Source organism: Xyrauchen texanus, chromosome 14 (genome assembly GCF_025860055.1).
Source record: "Xyrauchen texanus isolate HMW12.3.18 chromosome 14, RBS_HiC_50CHRs, whole genome shotgun sequence".
Taxonomy (NCBI): Eukaryota; Metazoa; Chordata; class Actinopteri; order Cypriniformes; family Catostomidae; genus Xyrauchen; species Xyrauchen texanus.
This window is the reverse complement of record NC_068289.1, coordinates 15251953-15269053: the sequence shown is the minus strand read 5'-3', so window position 1 is coordinate 15269053 and position 17101 is coordinate 15251953. Positions and strand designations below refer to the sequence as shown.

The window sequence follows — 17101 nt, the reverse complement described above, 5'->3', positions numbered from 1 at the left end:
TATTGTTGTGATTGGACTTTCTATGTTTCAGTACTTCTAGGAGGGAGGTTGTCAGTGTGACAGAATCAACCGTGAGTCAGCAGCTGAGTTTGAGTGTTGGTGATGACAGTCTTGGTAGCTGGTCCAATTTGAGCTTTGAAGAAGAACACCCTGATGAGACCAGCAGCTTTCACCATCTAAGTGACAGGTAAATAGGTCCCACCACAAGATATACACAATGCACAAGCTATAGATACTGAGCAGTTCATTTTAACATTTTTGTGAAAGCATTACTGTTTGATTAATACCACACTCCCATTCAAATCTCTCTTATTTCTGTCAAACTGCACCTTTCACAAGCATGTGGCTGTAACCATTCTAAAAAGCACAATTTGGTGGATTTACAAAGGATTGACTGCATTTGCAATAGTTTTACTTTTGCAAACCATCAAAGGAATATGAAGAGAAGTGATTTGTGTTCAATAAAGTTATCGAAATAAGTCAGTGTCAAATGTTAGACTTTCTAAAAGTTTGTTTTCAAATTGTTTTGTCCATTTTTTTTTTTTTTACATATGCAGGGTCTTCACCCCCCAACATATGTTTTGTCTGAATTCTCATGTTTGGTCTAAGTTTTATCAGTTTTGGATTGGGGAAGCCTATGACACATTATTACTGTAAAAAAGTTTTATTGTTTTCTTTCTTTGGTACAAAAACTGTTTAATGATCTCTTTGAAGTCAAAGATGCCAGTTATATCACCATTGTCCAAATTTGCTGGGGAATACCTAGGGTGGTTTCCAGATTGGAATTAAGGGGTTTTGTTTTTCACTCTCAATAAAATCTAACTGTTTTTGGCCTCAGAAGATGATAACTGACTAATACCGTCTTGTCTTTCAAAGGCATTCATTGTTTTTAATTGTTTTTGGCTATAGTGTCTTAATGGGAGCAAATTAGATCAACATTTTAATATCTCCCTAGATGCTACAATTTAGAATGTATGAGAACCATTGTTTTGGACAGCCAGAAATACCATGAAGGTATCACAATATTTTGAATGGTGTAGTTGTCAGCTTGAGGCAGTGTTTCTTGTATAATCAATTCAAAAATCCTCAGTGCATAGATAAGTTAGGTCTACGTAGTAGACTTCTTATTAAGGCTGGATGAGATATATTAAATATTCACAATATATTTGCAATGATTTTGCCAGGAATATACAAGGAGAATATTGCAGTTATTTTAATGCAGTTTTTATTTGGTCATTAAGACTACTTTCATTCTCTCACAACTTGTGAGGATCAAAGTGTAAAGATGTGTTTTAATGACTTTAACAGCAGTATAAAAGCACAGCATGAGGCTAGCTTGATTCAGTTCCTGTAAGTTAATTCAGTAAATAAAGTAAAAGTTAAATGTTCCTTTTGAATTAATCAATTCAAAACTCTGATTCAGACTTTGATTGTTTGCATGTGCAATGTCTGTTTGGTTGAAATGATTGTTTCCCTGATGAAACAAAAGCAACATTTCAGGCAAAACACTGATGAAAACAAATATCAAGACATACAGTATGTATGATATACACTCATTGGCCAATTTATTAGGTACACCTATACATCTACTTATTCATGTGATTATCTAATCATCCAATCATGTGGCAGCAGTGGAATGCATACAATCATGCAGACATGGGTCAGGAGCTTCAGTTAATGTTCACATCAACCATCAGAGTGAGGAAAAATATCATCTCTGTGATTTCAACCATGGCATGATTGTTGGTGCCAGATGGGCTGGTTTGAGTATTTCTGAAATTCTGATCTCCTGGGATTTTCACACACAACAGTTTATAGAATGTAAAGAGAATGGTACTAAAAACATCCAGCGCACGGCAGTTTTATGAACAGAAATGGCTTGACAGAGGTCAGAGGAGATTTGCCAGACTGGTCCAAGCAGACAGGAAGGTGACATTTACCCAAATAAACACACATTACAACAGTGCTATGCAGTTCTTAACGTTCAACACCTCAAACATTGAGGCGGATGGGCTACAGCAGCAGAAGAACCCTCCGAGTACCACTACTTTCAGCTTGGAACAGGAAACTGTAGCTGCAGTGGGGACAGGCTCTCCAAAATTGGACAGTAGACGATTGGAAAATATTGCCTGGTCTGACAAATCTGGATTTCTGCTGAGGTACACAAATGGTAGGCCCACTGCAGCCTCAGTTTTCTGTTCTTTGCTGATAGGAACCCAGTGTGGTATTCTGCTCACTACAATTGTACAGAGTTGTTATCTGAGTTACCATAGCCTTTCTGTCAGCTCAAACCATTCTCCATTGACCTCTCTCAATGAGTGAGAGGCTGTGGTGCTTCCATCCACAGAACTGCTGCTTGCTGGTTGTTGTTTTTTGCACCATTCTCATTACACTCTAGAGACTGTTGTGTGTGAAAATCTCAGGTGATCAGCAGTTACAGAAATACTCAAACCAGCTCATCTGGCACCAACAATCATGCCACGGTCGAAATCATTGAGATCACATTTTTTCCCCAATCTGATGGTTGATGTGAACATTAACTGAAGCTCCTGACCCATATCTGTATGATTGTATACGTTACACTGCTGCCACACGATTGGCTAATTAGATAATCAAATATTTTAAAAATGTGAGGGGTGTACTCACTTTTGTGAGATACTATATATATATATATATATATATATATATATATATATATATATATATATATATACACAGTATCTCACAAAAGTGAGTACACCCTCATATTTTAAAAATATTTGATTATATCTTTTCATGTGACAACACTGAAGAAATAACACTTTACTGCAATGTAAAGTAGTGAGTGTACAGCTTGTATTACAGTGTAAATTTGCTGTCCCCTCAAAATAACTCGAGGCACAGATCTGGGGAAGGGTACAGAAAACTTTCTGCAGCATTGAAGGTCCCAATGAGGACAGTGGCCTCCATCATCCGTAGATGGAAGTTGTTTGGAACCACCAGGACTCTTCCTAGAGCTGGCAGCCCAGCCAAACTGAGCGATCGGGGGAAAAGGGCCTTAGTCAGGGAGGTGACCAAGAACCCGATGGTCACTCTGACAGAGCTCCAGCATTTCTCTGTGGAGAGAGGAGAACCTTCCAGAAGAACAACCATCTCTGCAGCACTGCACCAATCAGGCCTGTATGGTAGAGTGTCCAGACGGAAGCCACTCCTCAGTAAAAGGCACATGATAGCCCGCCCTGAGTTTGCCAAAAGGCACTTGAAGGACTCTCTGACCATGAGAAGCAAAATTCTCTGGTCTGATGAAACAAAGATTGATCTCTTTGGCCTGAATGGCAAGTGCATGTCTGGAGGAAACCAGGCACCACTCATCACCTGGCCAATACCATCCCTACAGTGAAGCATGGTGGTGGCAGCATCATGCTGTGGGGATGTTTTTCAGTGGCAGGAACTGGGAGACTAGTCAGGATTGAGGGAAAGATGAATGAAGCAATGTACAGAGACATCCTTGATGAAAACCTGCTCCAGAGCACTCTGCACCTCAGACTGGGGTGAAGGTTCATCTTCCATCAGGACACGACCCTAAGCACGCAGCCTAGGTAACAAAGGAGTGGCTACGGAACAACTCTGTGAATGTCCTTGAGTGGCCCAGCCAGAGGCCAGACTTGAACCCGATTGAACATCTCTGGAGAGACCTGAAAATGGCTGTGCACCGACGCTCCCTATCCAACCTGATGGAGCTTGAGAGGTCCAGCAAGAAGAATGGGAGAAACTGCCCAAAAATAGGTGTGCCAAGCTTTTTGCATCATACACAAAAAGACTTGAGGCTTTAATTGGTGCCAAAGGCTAAATTTGCAAAGATTTCAAACAAACTTCTTTCACATTGTAACTATGGGGTATTGTTTGTAGAATTTTGAGGAAAATAATGAATTCAATAAATTTTGGAATAAGGCTGTAACATAACAAAAGTGCTGTGAATACTTTCTGGATGCACTGTGTATATATATATATATGAGAGACCTCTCGTGTACCTCTAGTAAAGATTACCTCTATGTATTTGCTCAAGGTAGGTATACTAGATTTACAGTATATTATATTGTAGTGTGTCTTCCTCTCTTCTCTCCCCCAGCAGTAATGGAAACAGCAGTAGCTGGAGCAGTCTGGGTTTAGAAGGCGAGGTTTATGAAGAACATTTTTCCTTCTCTCCAGACAGGTTTGTCTATGGAAGGAGGCATTGTATAGCCAGCATGGGCTTGCTCTAATTACTGCATGATGATATGCAAGTGCTGAAAATGTGTCTCTGTGAATTTGTGAGATTTACCTTTTAACATGACTATGGAACAAATATCCCATTTTTTCTTCATTCTGTGGTTGACATTAATGGGATTAGTCAATGAAATCTTTGTGTATGTGTTGGTAGATTTGTGTGTGTAGGAAGTGTTGGGTTGGGGAGATTGTTGCCTGTGGTTTGTGGTATATTTCCCTTCAGTCAGTCAGTAACATTCTCTTACATCTGTAATATTTTTCATCCTGTAGTGACTACACTGAAGAAAAGGAAGCAGAGGCCAAGGATGATTCGGGTGGTAAATAACAAGAACTAATTTTCATTAGGGGTGGGGAAAACACAAATTCTGTATTCAAACGAATCTTGATCAATCCACAATATACACTCACCTAAAGGATTATTAGGAACACCTTTTCAATTTCTCATTAATGCAATTATCTAATCAACCAATCACATGGCAGTTGCTTCAATGCATTTAGGGGTGTGGTCCTGGTCAAGACAATCTTCTGAACTCCAAACTGAATGTCAGAATGGGAAAGAAAGGTGATTTAAGCAATTTTGAGCGTGGCATGGTTGTTGGTGCCAGACGAGCCGGTCTGAGTATTTCACAATTTGCTCAGTTACTGGGATTTTCACGCACAACCATTTCTAGGGTTTACAAAGAATGGTGTGAAAAGGGAAAAACATCCAGTATGCAGCAGTCCTGTGGGCGATAATGCCTTGTTGATGCTAGAGGTCAGAGGAGAATGGGCCGACTGATTCAAGCTGATAGAAGAGCAACTTTGCCTGAAATAACCACTCGTTACAACCGAGGTATGCAGCAAAGCATTTGTGAAGCCACAACACGCACAACCTTGAGGCGGATGGGCTACAACAGCAGAAGACCCCACCGGGTACCACTCATCTCCACTACAAATAGGAAAAAGAGCCTACAATTTGCAAGAGCTCACCAAAATTGGACAGTTGAAGACTGGAAAAATGTTGCCTGGTCTGATGAGTCTCGATTTCTGTTGAGACATTCAGATGGTAGAGTCAGAATTTGGCGTAAACAGAATGAGAACATGGATCCATCAATCCTTGTTACCACTGTGCAGGCTGGTGGTGGTGGTGTAATGGTGTGGGGGATGTTTTCTTGGCACACTTTAGGCCCCTTAGTGCCAATTGGGCATCGCTTAAATGCCACAGCCTACCTGAGCATTGTTTCTGACCATGTCCATCCCTTTATGGCCACCATGTACCCATCCTTTGATGGCTACTTCCAGCAGGATAATGCAGCATGCCACAAAGCTCGAATCATTTCAAATTGGTTTCTTGAACATGACAATGAGTTCACTGTACTAAAATGGCCCCCACAGTCACCAGATCTCAACCCAATAGAGCATCTTTGGGATGTGGTGGAACGGGAGCTTCGTGCCCTGGATGTGCATCCCACAAATCTCCATCAACTGCAAGATGCTATCCTATCAATATGGGCCAACATTTCTAAAGAATGCTTTCAGCACCTTGTTGAATCAATGCCACGTAGAATTAAGGCAGTTCTGAAGGCGAAAGGGGGTCAAACACAGTATTAGTATGGTGTTCCTAATAATCATTTAGGTGAGTGTATATAATCAGTATTTAATATATAAGTATTTAATAATAATGTATTATTAATTATGGTTATTGTAAAGCATTCGTAGGACAAAACTGATACAGATTGCATGATGGGAATCTCCAATGGCATAGTAAACCATGAAAAGTTGCGCTGACATTGTGCAAACATACAAGGGAGCCTTCAGATAAATGTAACAGACATCAAGAAAACAAAGTCTGATCTTTATTATACACCATCTTAAAGAAAACAACCAAGCAACATTTTGTGTTATGAGCTCCATATTTAAAGGGAATATGTATTTATATAGGAATCACAATCGCCATACACAGTTTTCACAGCTTTCAAAGCTTGAAAGTTGATCATTCTCATGGGCAGCCACAAAACAAGATGCATGCTGGTTGACAACAACATGGATTAAGGAGGCTCTGATGAGCCATTTCTTTTAGATACTTGTTTATAAGACCAGCTTTTTCCTACTTCTGTTGGCAGGTCAGACATACAGTACTTTAGTTTGGCTTTCATGTGGAGTTTTTACACTTACAGTTGAAGTCAGATGTTTACAAGTACTTAGGTTGAAGTCATCAAAAAAACAAGTTTAACCACTCCATAGATTTAATATTAGCAAACTATAGTTTTGGCAAGTCGTTTAGGACATCTACTTTGTACATCCGCAATTGTTTACAGACAGATTGTTTCACTTTTAATTGACTATATCACAATTCCAGTGGGTCAGAAGTTTACATACACCAAGGTAACAGTGCCTTTAAGCAGCTGGGAAAATTCCAGAAAATTATGTTAAGCCTTTAGACAATTAGCCAATTAGCTTCTGATAGGAGGTGTACTGAATTAAATGTGTACCTGTGGTTGTATTTTAAGGCCTACCTCCTAACTCAGTTCCTCTTTTCTTGACATAATTTGAAAATTGTGGACCTCCACAAGTCTGGCTCATCCTTGGGAGTAATTTCCAAATGCCTGAAGGTACCACGATAATCTGTACAAACAAGACGCATTCTGTCTCCTAGAGATTAATGTAGTTTGTTGCGACAAGTGCAAATCAATCCCAGAACAACAGCAATGGTCCTTGTGAAGATGCTGGAGGAAACAGGTAGACGAGTATCTATATCCACAGTAAACAAGTCTTATATCGACATAACCTCGAAGGCTGCTCAGCAAGGAAGAAGCCATTGCTCCAAAACCACAAAAAAAAAAAAAAAATAGGCCAGACTACAATTTGCAAGTGCAAATGAGGACAAGGATCTTTTTGGAGAAATGTCCTCTGGTGTAATGAAACAAAAACTGAACTGTTTGGGCATAATGACCATTGTTATTTTGTTCATAAAAAACACCATCCCAACCGTGAAGCATGGGGTTGGCAGCATCATGTTGTGGGGATGCTTTGCTGCAGGAGGGACTGGTGCACTTCACAAAATAAACGGCATCATGAGGAAGGAAAATTATGTGGATGTATTGAAGCAACATCTCAAGACATCAGCCAGGAATTTAAAGCATGGTCACTTTAACACCAGTTCTGTCTGGAGGAATGGGCCAACATTTCAGCAACTTATTGTGAGAAGCTTGTGGAAGGCTACCCAAAACATTTGACCCAAGTTAAACAATTTAAAGGCAATGCTACCAAATACTAACAAAGTGTATGTAAAATTCTGACCCATTGGGAATGTGATGAAAGAAATAAAAGCTGAAATAAATAATTCTCTCTACTATTATTCTGAAATTTCACATTCTTAAAATAAAGTAGTGAGCCTAACTGACGTAAGACAGGGAATGTTTTCTCTGATTAAATGTCAGGAATTGTGAAAAACTGAGTTTAAATGTATTTGGCTAAGGTGTATGTAAATTCCTACTTCAACTGTACTTTGGCAACATGCCCCTACACTGACTGCTGCTGAAAAATTTAGATGGATTTAGAATAATTTTGGAATCAGATTGTGACGCCCCGAACCCCAATCAAATAGAATCGTGAGGTGCCTAAAGAGTCCCACCCTTTGTTTTTTTGTCTGTTGTTCAAACCTCAACTGGTAATAAATCCTCAACTGTAGACTAATATCAACCCTTATATTTGTGCTGCCACTCATTTCAAGTGGTCTTACTTGGTTGAGAACCTTTGGCGGGCCCCCATCAAAGCCACATTGCTATTTATTGACGTCCCTGAGTCCCCTGACTGTCAGAGTGGCTCCATGTGAGTCAACAGATGAGCTCAGGCACAGTTATGTGTCTGGTCCAGTTTACAGAGCGAGCATGGGAAACTGCTTTGCTGAAGTAAGCAATTTACTGTGATTGTGGTGTTTGTGGTTTGTGTGTATGTATGGATTCAATTGTGTGTTTTTTCTCCATGAAGGAGCAGTGCGAGTGGAAAAGGAACATGGGCAGGCGGAAAGAGCTCTGTTGGTAGTGAGTACGGATGTGAGGGTCCGGACTCTGGACCCCCAGCTGACAGCAGTGCTCCAGTGGATAGCCGCCTCTATTGCTGATCTGCCTTTAATGAAGCTGAACCAATACTCTGCCCAAGAGCTCCAGCAGGTCAGAATTTTCTCATAGTAATCAGCGTGTTATCATTATAATAATTCACAAAGTGTGTGATTCTTCAATAAGGGTAACTTTTCTGTCCTCAAATTTCTTTTTCAAATATTTCAGTTTTAAGGGGTGGATTATTTGCAAGAATTTTACCATTTTGGGCTGTTACCCTACCCAGACTTTTTAATTTACCCTCTATACTAAATGTATTTATAATTCTGCTTGGCACTTTTTCCTAATAACTTTAAAATATCATGCTTTCCTTACATTTTGTGTTAATGTGTGCAATTAGATTTTAATTTTTTATTTATTTTTACAAATAATCACTGTCGCCAATACTGCTGTCAGTACCATAACACAATAAAAAAATCCATTATATAGGGTTACCACGCATCCTGGAAAACCTGGAATTTTGCAATGCAGTTTTCCAGTCATGGAAAATTCATGGAAAATTTGAAAAATTCCTAAATGTCCTGGAAAATATTAATATAACCATTTGACTAACAAGGTTTCTGTTACAAGCACAAACACATGGTAATGATCTGACTCGGAATAGGAGTCAAATACACAAATTTGTATAGTTTTTTCACTGCTAGTGGCTGCGCATTGTGAAACAACATCAGCGGTTAAGGGAGCTTACACCCTCACGATTGAGTGTCAGATCTCTTGACAGCTGCCTCCTCATCTGAGACCGTCAACCCGCGCATTTTATCATGTGGATTGTTGAACACATTGCCATGGAGACATAGCGTGTGTGATGGTTTCATGCCATCAACCACGGCATCCGCGCTCAACTCACCACACGCCCCACCGAGAACAACCACATTATAGTGACCACGAGAAGGTTACCCCATCTGACTCTACCCTCCCTAGCAACCGGGCCAATTTGGTTGCTTAGGAAACCTAGCTGGAGTCACTCAGCACGCCCTGGGATTCAAACTAGCAAACTCCAGCTCCCCACTAGCAAACTCCAGGCCCCCAGCTTAGTGTTATTTAAATTTCACAACATAGTCTAACTGTCCACATATGTGTACATACACTGGCGGCCAAAAGTTTGGAATAATGGACAGATTTTACTCTTATCTTGTCGGGGCACTTCTCACGCATCTTACAGTCTAGCTGATCCCACAAAAGCTCAATGGGGTTAAGATCCATAACACTCTTTTTCAATTATCTGTTGTCCAATATCTGTGTTTCTTTGCCCAATCTATCCTTTTCTTGTTGTTTTTCTATTTCAAAAGTGTCTTTTTCTTTGCAATTCTTCCCATAAGGCCTGCACCCCTGAGTCTCCTCTTTACTGTTGTACATGAAACTGGTGTTGAGCGTGTATAATTCAATGAAGCTGCCAGCTGAGGACATGTGAGGCGTCTGTTTCTTAAACTAGACTCTGATGTGCTTATCCTCTTGTTTAGTTGTACATCTGGCCTTCAACATCTCTTTCTGTCCTTGTTAGAGTTGCCGGTTGTCCTTTGTCTTTGAAGACTGTTGTGTACACCTTTGTATGAAAGTTATTTGGCAATTTCAAGCATTGTATAGACTTTGTTTCTAGAGAAAGCTGTTTCTTTTTTTGCCATTTTTTACCTAATGTTGACCTTAAGACATGCCAGTCTATTGCATACTGCGGCAACTCAAAAACAAACACAAAGACAATGTTAAGCTTCATTTAATGAATCAAATAGCTTTCAAATGTGTTTGATATAATGGCAAGTGATTTTCTAGTACCAAATTAGACATTTAGCATTATTTCTCAAAGATACGGTGTTAGAGTGATGGCTGATGGAAATGGGGCCTGTCTAGATATGATCAAAAATGACCTTTCAAATATTGATGGTGCTGTTTTTTTTACATTAGTAATGTCCTGACTTTACTTTGTGATCAGCTGAATGCCACTTTGGTGAATTAAAGGATCAATTTCCTTCTGAAACAGCAAAACCTGTAAATTTTTCTAAATTGTTGGCTGCCATTGTACATTTTGAAGAAAATTCTTTGCTCTAGAAATTATAATTTTTTTGGCTTATTTATTAGGTTCTACTAGTTACAAATCAAAAAGAGAAATGGAAAATGCACATAAGAGTCACACGGGTCTCATGACGTTAAAGAAGATTACAGTCATTTTTCAAGATTACAAGTAGTCAAAAATAAATAACCTATATATGAATATTATGATATACAACCATATTGTTATCATAAGAATGGTGTCATTTCAAACAGTTTACAGTTTAGGCCACCTCAGAGCAGTTGAAATGATTTTGCAGGTGATAAAATTAAGCAACATCATAAATATCGCATTGATTCAGTGGTGTGTTTATTTGGCCATTTGGAATCTTTAAGACAATATTATTAGCCTAGTTTCACAATCTCACCTTGTCTTGCAACTCCCCTGACTGAGCTGTATGCTCTGTATGTCCATACAATGCAATTGAATGGAGACCAAAGATTTGAAGCTCCAAAAAAACACACTGTAGAAGCTGCATAAAAGTAATCTAAAAGTCTCCTGTAGTGAAATCCATGTCTTCAGAACTGTAAGTCAGCTTGAAATCATGATCGTGCCTAGAGACTTCAATGGCAAATTGTACAGTGAAAAGGAGTTGGTTGGTCTGTTCTCACCCAAAACCGATTAGATTGCTTCTGAAGACATGGATTAAACCGCTGGAGTCGTATGGATTACATTTATGCTGACATTATGTTCTTTTTAGAGCTTGAAAGGTCTAGTCACCATTCTCTTGCATTGGACCTACAGAGCAGAAATATTCTTCTAAGAATCTTCATTTGTGTCATACACACCTGGGATGGCATGAGGTTGAGTAAATGGTGAGAGAATTTTCAGTTTTGGGTGGACTATCCCTTTTAGCCATTCCAGAGAAAATACAGAATATAAATAGAACATTTTTAAAAGCTTAAAAATATCAGTTTCTTGATGTATTGCCCAGCCCTAATAGTATCTTATCATGATATTTCAGTTTCAAATTTGTAGCTTCGTTTTATGTCTGTTTTTATGTCTGTCTCCAGCTTCCAGCCGTGGCTCAAAGGCTAAGGGAGAGAGAGTTCAGGGTCGGGGAGCTCCTGCAGGCTCTGCTGAGATACTTTGAAGAATGCCGCACTGAGGAAGACCCTGAGAATGGAGACGTGCGGCAAAGCCACAAGAGCCTCTTCCAGTGGCTTTTAGAACAGGCATAAATCACAATCACACACTGCTGACATCTGTCAGCCATTAAAACGATGAAGTTTCCTGTCACTTTTACAGTGATCTGCAATGTATCTGCCAACCTTACAGCCATCGCCAGTGGAATGTGTTTGTTGCGTATTGCTTATGCACCGGTGGCCTCCCAGGGGGCGCCATCCAAACAACTAAAGTAATCTAAGGGCAGTTCGTTCAAGTATGTGTATTGCATCCCAGGATTCTTAAAGTACTTTTTTCTTACTTTCACCTCTCTTTTTGTTGTCATGTTGTTTTATTTAAGATTAGACTACATATCACACGTTTGGTGCACCATTGCTGATTCCTACCCACGTGTTTTGCTTTCACACCCCACTGTAGTGTACACAAAAGACAGATGAGTTGGTGTTTTGTGAGGGAATCCCCATTGCTGCAGGAAAGCTTATGTCACCTTCATACCTTTCTTTTGTGGTGATGTTTCCACATGTCGAAGGGCCCAGCCCAGCAATCCACCACTTTTCCATGTTTCTGGAGGGTATTCCATTACACACACACACACCAAAGAGCAATTATGACAATTATTATTTTATTATTGTATTTGCCCTGTTGCGTACATTTCTGGCAACAACATTTGGATACCAGTCATAACAGTTTAAAAATATAATTCAATTGATTTATCTCACAGTAATTGGAGAGAGAGACACAAATATTTTGCTGTTTAAAGAAACATTCCCCTTTTATGCGTCACAAGTTTTTTTCCAATCATTATTTCAGGATAGTAATGCCATCATTTTTTTAAGAATAAAAAAATATCCTGTTAAATACTGTAAATTCATAATGGCTTAAAGTGATTCGGCATACATTTGTTCGGTAAATATGCTAATAAAGTAAATTTGATTCACCAAACACTGCACTTTGAGTGTACATGGCCCAGTGACCATAAATTAAAATCCCCCACAACAAACATGTTTTAGATCACTATAGAAGTTATTTTTGTTGCTTAGTTACTAAAAAACACAAATATACTTTAAAGCCGACATTGAGAAGCTACTAAAAAGATTACAGAACATGTAATTGAGGAAATCCCTTGTAAGCATTTAAAAGGATCTAGAGAGGGGAATTTCCTCTAGTTGCCTCATGGTATTGTCCACACATTGGAGTGAGTAACTGTGACACGCTAGTAGTGCATATAAGGCCATATCTGCAGTGAGTATATCTGAACGACACACCATCTGGTGCTGTTTTACACGGCAGCCGGGACTCATCAAAAGTCTCTTCCATGCTGACCCTGCTCTGACTCACTGCCTGCCCTTTAGTATGCACTACACGTAAATATTGCACTTTACTGAGGAATGGTTGGACAGGCCATTCCCTATATCTTTGTCTAGACCTAAAAAATGTCTTAATTATTGCAATGCTTCAATATTAGAATAGATCGCCAAAGGCTAGTAGATGTTGGGCACAGACAACTATCAAGCCCTAATCAATAGTTTTGTGCTTAAAGGAATAATTCACCCTAAAAAGAAAAATGATTAATTATTTACTTAAAGTGTTCCTTTAAATTGTATGTTCATGATTCTTCTCAGATACCATTCAGAAAGGTTACAGTTTAAGTTGGACATTGTTCTATTTTGTGGATTATTTAATAGTTTTGGACTGTTGCATGCATGATGTTATTTCAGTCCATGCTTTATGCATTTCTCTTTATGTGTGCATGGATGTCCTCTTCATGGTATTTTCAATGCCGACTCATTCTCTTGTGCATGGTTTAAATACAGCCAACAACATATATGATCACACTACCAGTGATTCGTTACAGTGGAAAAAATGCAAATGCATTTTTGTATTCATGCTGTTATGCAACGTCGGAGCTGCCAAATATGTTTGGATCTACACTTACGCAGTATTGTTTACATTATTTTTAAATATTTGACAAACAATTGCCATACACTGTGTTTAGTTGGTCATTTTCCTATATGAATGTGGTAGTACATATCACCAAAACCATAATGTGGGAGAAGAAAGCGAAGTTAAAGGAATCCTTTACTTTATCCTTTCTGTCATCATTAACTAGCCCTTATGTCGTTCCAAAATCATTTGACTTTCATACTTCCATATGACTCACCTTTCACTTTCTTTGCATTTTGTTTTCTCTCCATACAATGAAAGTGAATGTTGATTAGGGCTGTAAGCATTAACATCTCTGTGTTTCAAGGGGAGGGGGGCATATGGGTTTGGAATGACATAAGGGTCTCTTTGGGTGACCTATCCTTTTACATATAAGAAAATGGGTTCCTTAAGGCTTGGGTGAATGAATAAATGAAAAGAAGTTGGCACAGCCATGCCGTAACATCCACGCTGCCTCATGCTAAGTAGGATTGTATATGCATATGTGCTCTTGCAGTATTGTAATCATTAATGCTGTAGATGGTCTGCCCTTGTGTACTTATTATACACCTTAATTTTGTGTACATTCCTATCTTTCACAAATTATCTGTTGCTATTTTGTGTTATCGAAAGCTACTTGTATAATGCAGAGTACATGCCATACTAAACAGATGAATATTTTGTTACTTGTGCAGTGTTCCTCCATACTGTATCTCTTAGTGTAGTGGGCAAATGAAACGCACTGACTTCTCTATTTTCTTCCTGCCCAGTTGTAAAATCTTGCCAAATAAGATATTTAATAAGTTATGTTAGTATAAGTTGCAATGGTGAATACACTGTCAGTCCCCCCCAGTGAAGTTGCTGAGTAGTTTACGCATTAAAGCTTAATGCACTACACCTGTACACTGTAAAAAGCTGTGGGTAATAAAGCTTTTTCATTTGAATTGTGGATTGTGCTTATTTACTGTCAAATTTACCTTTTCATGGTGAAATTCAACACACACACACAGAGAGTGTATTGGAATCCACGCGATCAGGAATTTCGCCTGATTGACGTCCAGTGGGGATGAATTTTACTACACAAATTTGTACGTTTGGTGAACTTTAAATTCAAATTTGTAGCATTGACCTATAGGACGTTTTTGGTTTGGCAGTGACCTCCGTGTGGGTAGTGATTCGTACATAGCCACGCTGAGTTTTCACAATGGATGAGGAAATTATTTTAGTTATTTATAACTTAACTTTCTCAAGTGCAGTACAAAAAGTGGTAGGTTTTTTTTTGTTTCACACTTGCTTAAGATCCACCCATGAATCCTTCACCTGAATATTGCTGTGTAAAGGTAAATGTGACCGAGCATTAAAGGGGTCATGTCATGAGGAATTGCATTTTCTTTGATCTTTTGAGATAACCGAGTGTAGTGTACCATAAAAATATGCTTTAAGAACTCTCCAGTGAAAGAAAAAGGTCAACTTTCTGATGTCAGATGAGTATATTTGAACATATGTCCGGCCACATCTACACATTAACGAAACAAAAAAAAAGCAACAAGTGATAGCTTGAGTCCAAACCAGCTGCATTAAAGCCACAGAACATTTTGTTGATTGTTTTGTTTCTATTTCTGCTGTGTTGTCGAGATGGGTCGTCCATGAACGATTTGTTCATTTTAAACTAATATTTTATGTGACTCTACGCTGTACAGGAAACAGAAATTATTAGTTAACCTTCCAATTCTTTCGGTCCGAGTTGTTCGTTCTTTTGTCACGTGACAGCCGTATAAGCTATGCACATATGGCTGTCACGTGACAAAAGAACGAACGACTCGTTCAAGAAGATTCCATAGGTGAACTAATCTTTCTGTTTCTCATAATTTGTCCTTGGCTGCATAATCAGTTTTTCCTTATTGGGACTATAATCAAAGTTTGCATAAGTAGACATGTTGGGGAGGATTTGTCTTTTGAACATGTAACATTTTAATTTAATTCTGCTCAAATGAACGAAATGACTTGATTAAAGATTTGTTCATTTTGCTGAACAAGACTCAAAGATTAAATTCAGTAAATTGATCCGATCTTCCCATCACTACAGTGTTTTTTTGGGTAGCTCCGCCCACTGTGAATTCTCATAGGTTAAAATCCATCTTTTTATAACAGAACATCAAATGTGTCCTGATTTTCTGTAATGGTGTCACATTGTGCAACAATTTTGTGTTTAGTGTGGATAAATAAATTGCTTGTTTAAAACTTTTCACCTGGTTAGGACAGTGTAATGAAAAGATTTACATGTGGGAAAGGCTCTCAAACCTTTATCTTAAATGTTTGAGTAACATTTCCGACTGCTTTTTAAACTTATCATAATATAATGCAGGCTTGGCAAAAAAGTGTTTAATAAATATATTGGTCTTGATAGCAAACCCTGCAGCTCAGGATTTGTAGTGCAACACAGTGCTGTCTCTCATTTCACCTGTAAAGAGACTAAATCCCAAAGTATACTTTGGTCAGACGCAAACAGTAGGCCGCTGAAAAGTGGATGTAGGACGCGTGATGCAAATTTCGTCATCAGCAAAATCCTCAAGCACTAAACGCATATGGAACTGATTTTTCTAACCTGTAGTCTGAACGCGCAGTATGTACATGCGCTTATTATTATTTGCACTAATTAGGGGGTCCACTAGGTGGCAACACTCAAAGTTTCTGTCACGAAGAATTGCTAGATGATGTAATCACTGCTAAACCACAGGAGACGAATTTAGAAACAAAAACGGTGAATGTGCATTTCATGGATGCTTGTGTGAGGTCAGGAGGTATTTGTACAACTCAAGTCTAAAGGAATATGAAGACATCTATATGGGTTTAAACTCTTGAAGTTAAATAGTCCATTCTCTCATTGCAGTGGTAGTGTGCATGCGGCATAAACCTGTGTATGCGCACACAGTCAATTGAAGTACATTGAAGTACATTGAAAGACTCCCATTTCACTGTACGCAGACGCTAAGCGTTCACGCCAAAAATGAAGTGAACTCTGAGCTTCAGACATAAAAGTCTTAGGGAAAGAAATGGCCGGTTTAATTATAATAGTCAAAGAGGTGGAAAATGGTTATAAAAACAAAATGATAAAAACATCTTACTTTATATGTGGACCACAAGGAAAACAATTTTATAACCAAATCTTAGTTTTTTTTTGTTTGTTTATTCCTATGTTACATTTTATTATGCAGAGGCAAGTATAAATAAGGCACTTGCAGGTTGATTTCCCTGGAAAGTGTAAACACTGTGTCATTTTGGCTTTATCAAAAAATTATCTGTATGTTTGAGCTGCCCAATCAATTTCATTTGGTGGTGCAAAAATTACACACTTTAGTTTTGTAATGTAGTTTTTCGCCCTGCACTGCCACTCTTTACTCTAATTACAGCTTTAAAATAAGATGTCCTCCAGATCTTTAAAGGGGTCATGACATGAGAAACCAAATTTGCCTTGATCTTTTGGTATATAAGAGGTCTTTGTATCATTAAAACGTCCTGCAAGTTTAATATTTTAAGACGTCCTCCCCATTCTAAACGAATCATTTATTTAATCAAGCTCAAAATACAGCTCGTTCTGGATTCATGGTTAGAAGTGACGTGTCGGTTAGAAGTGACGTAACAGCGTTTGCATATGACCGCCTCCAGC

At 38.7% G+C, this 17101-nt stretch overlaps 1 protein-coding gene across 2 annotated transcripts in view; it reads left to right on the top strand.

Moving 5' to 3' along the window:
• Positions 1–14378, top strand: part of akap11 (A kinase (PRKA) anchor protein 11) — a 40289-nt gene extending 25911 nt beyond the window's left edge. Inside the window, exons 8-12 of one of the 2 annotated variants that reach the window (XM_052142526.1) lie at positions 32–187; positions 4109–4192; positions 4516–4562; positions 8215–8396; positions 11400–14378. In XM_052142526.1, coding sequence (XP_051998486.1) covers positions 32–187; positions 4109–4192; positions 4516–4562; positions 8215–8396; positions 11400–11567 — 637 coding nt within the window. In that variant the 3' untranslated portion in view covers positions 11568–14378. The remainder of the gene's footprint in view (positions 1–31; positions 188–4108; positions 4193–4515; positions 4563–8214; positions 8397–11399) is intronic. The other variant, XM_052142527.1, reaches the window with a different exon arrangement.
• Positions 14379–17101: the final 2723 nt, after the last annotated feature.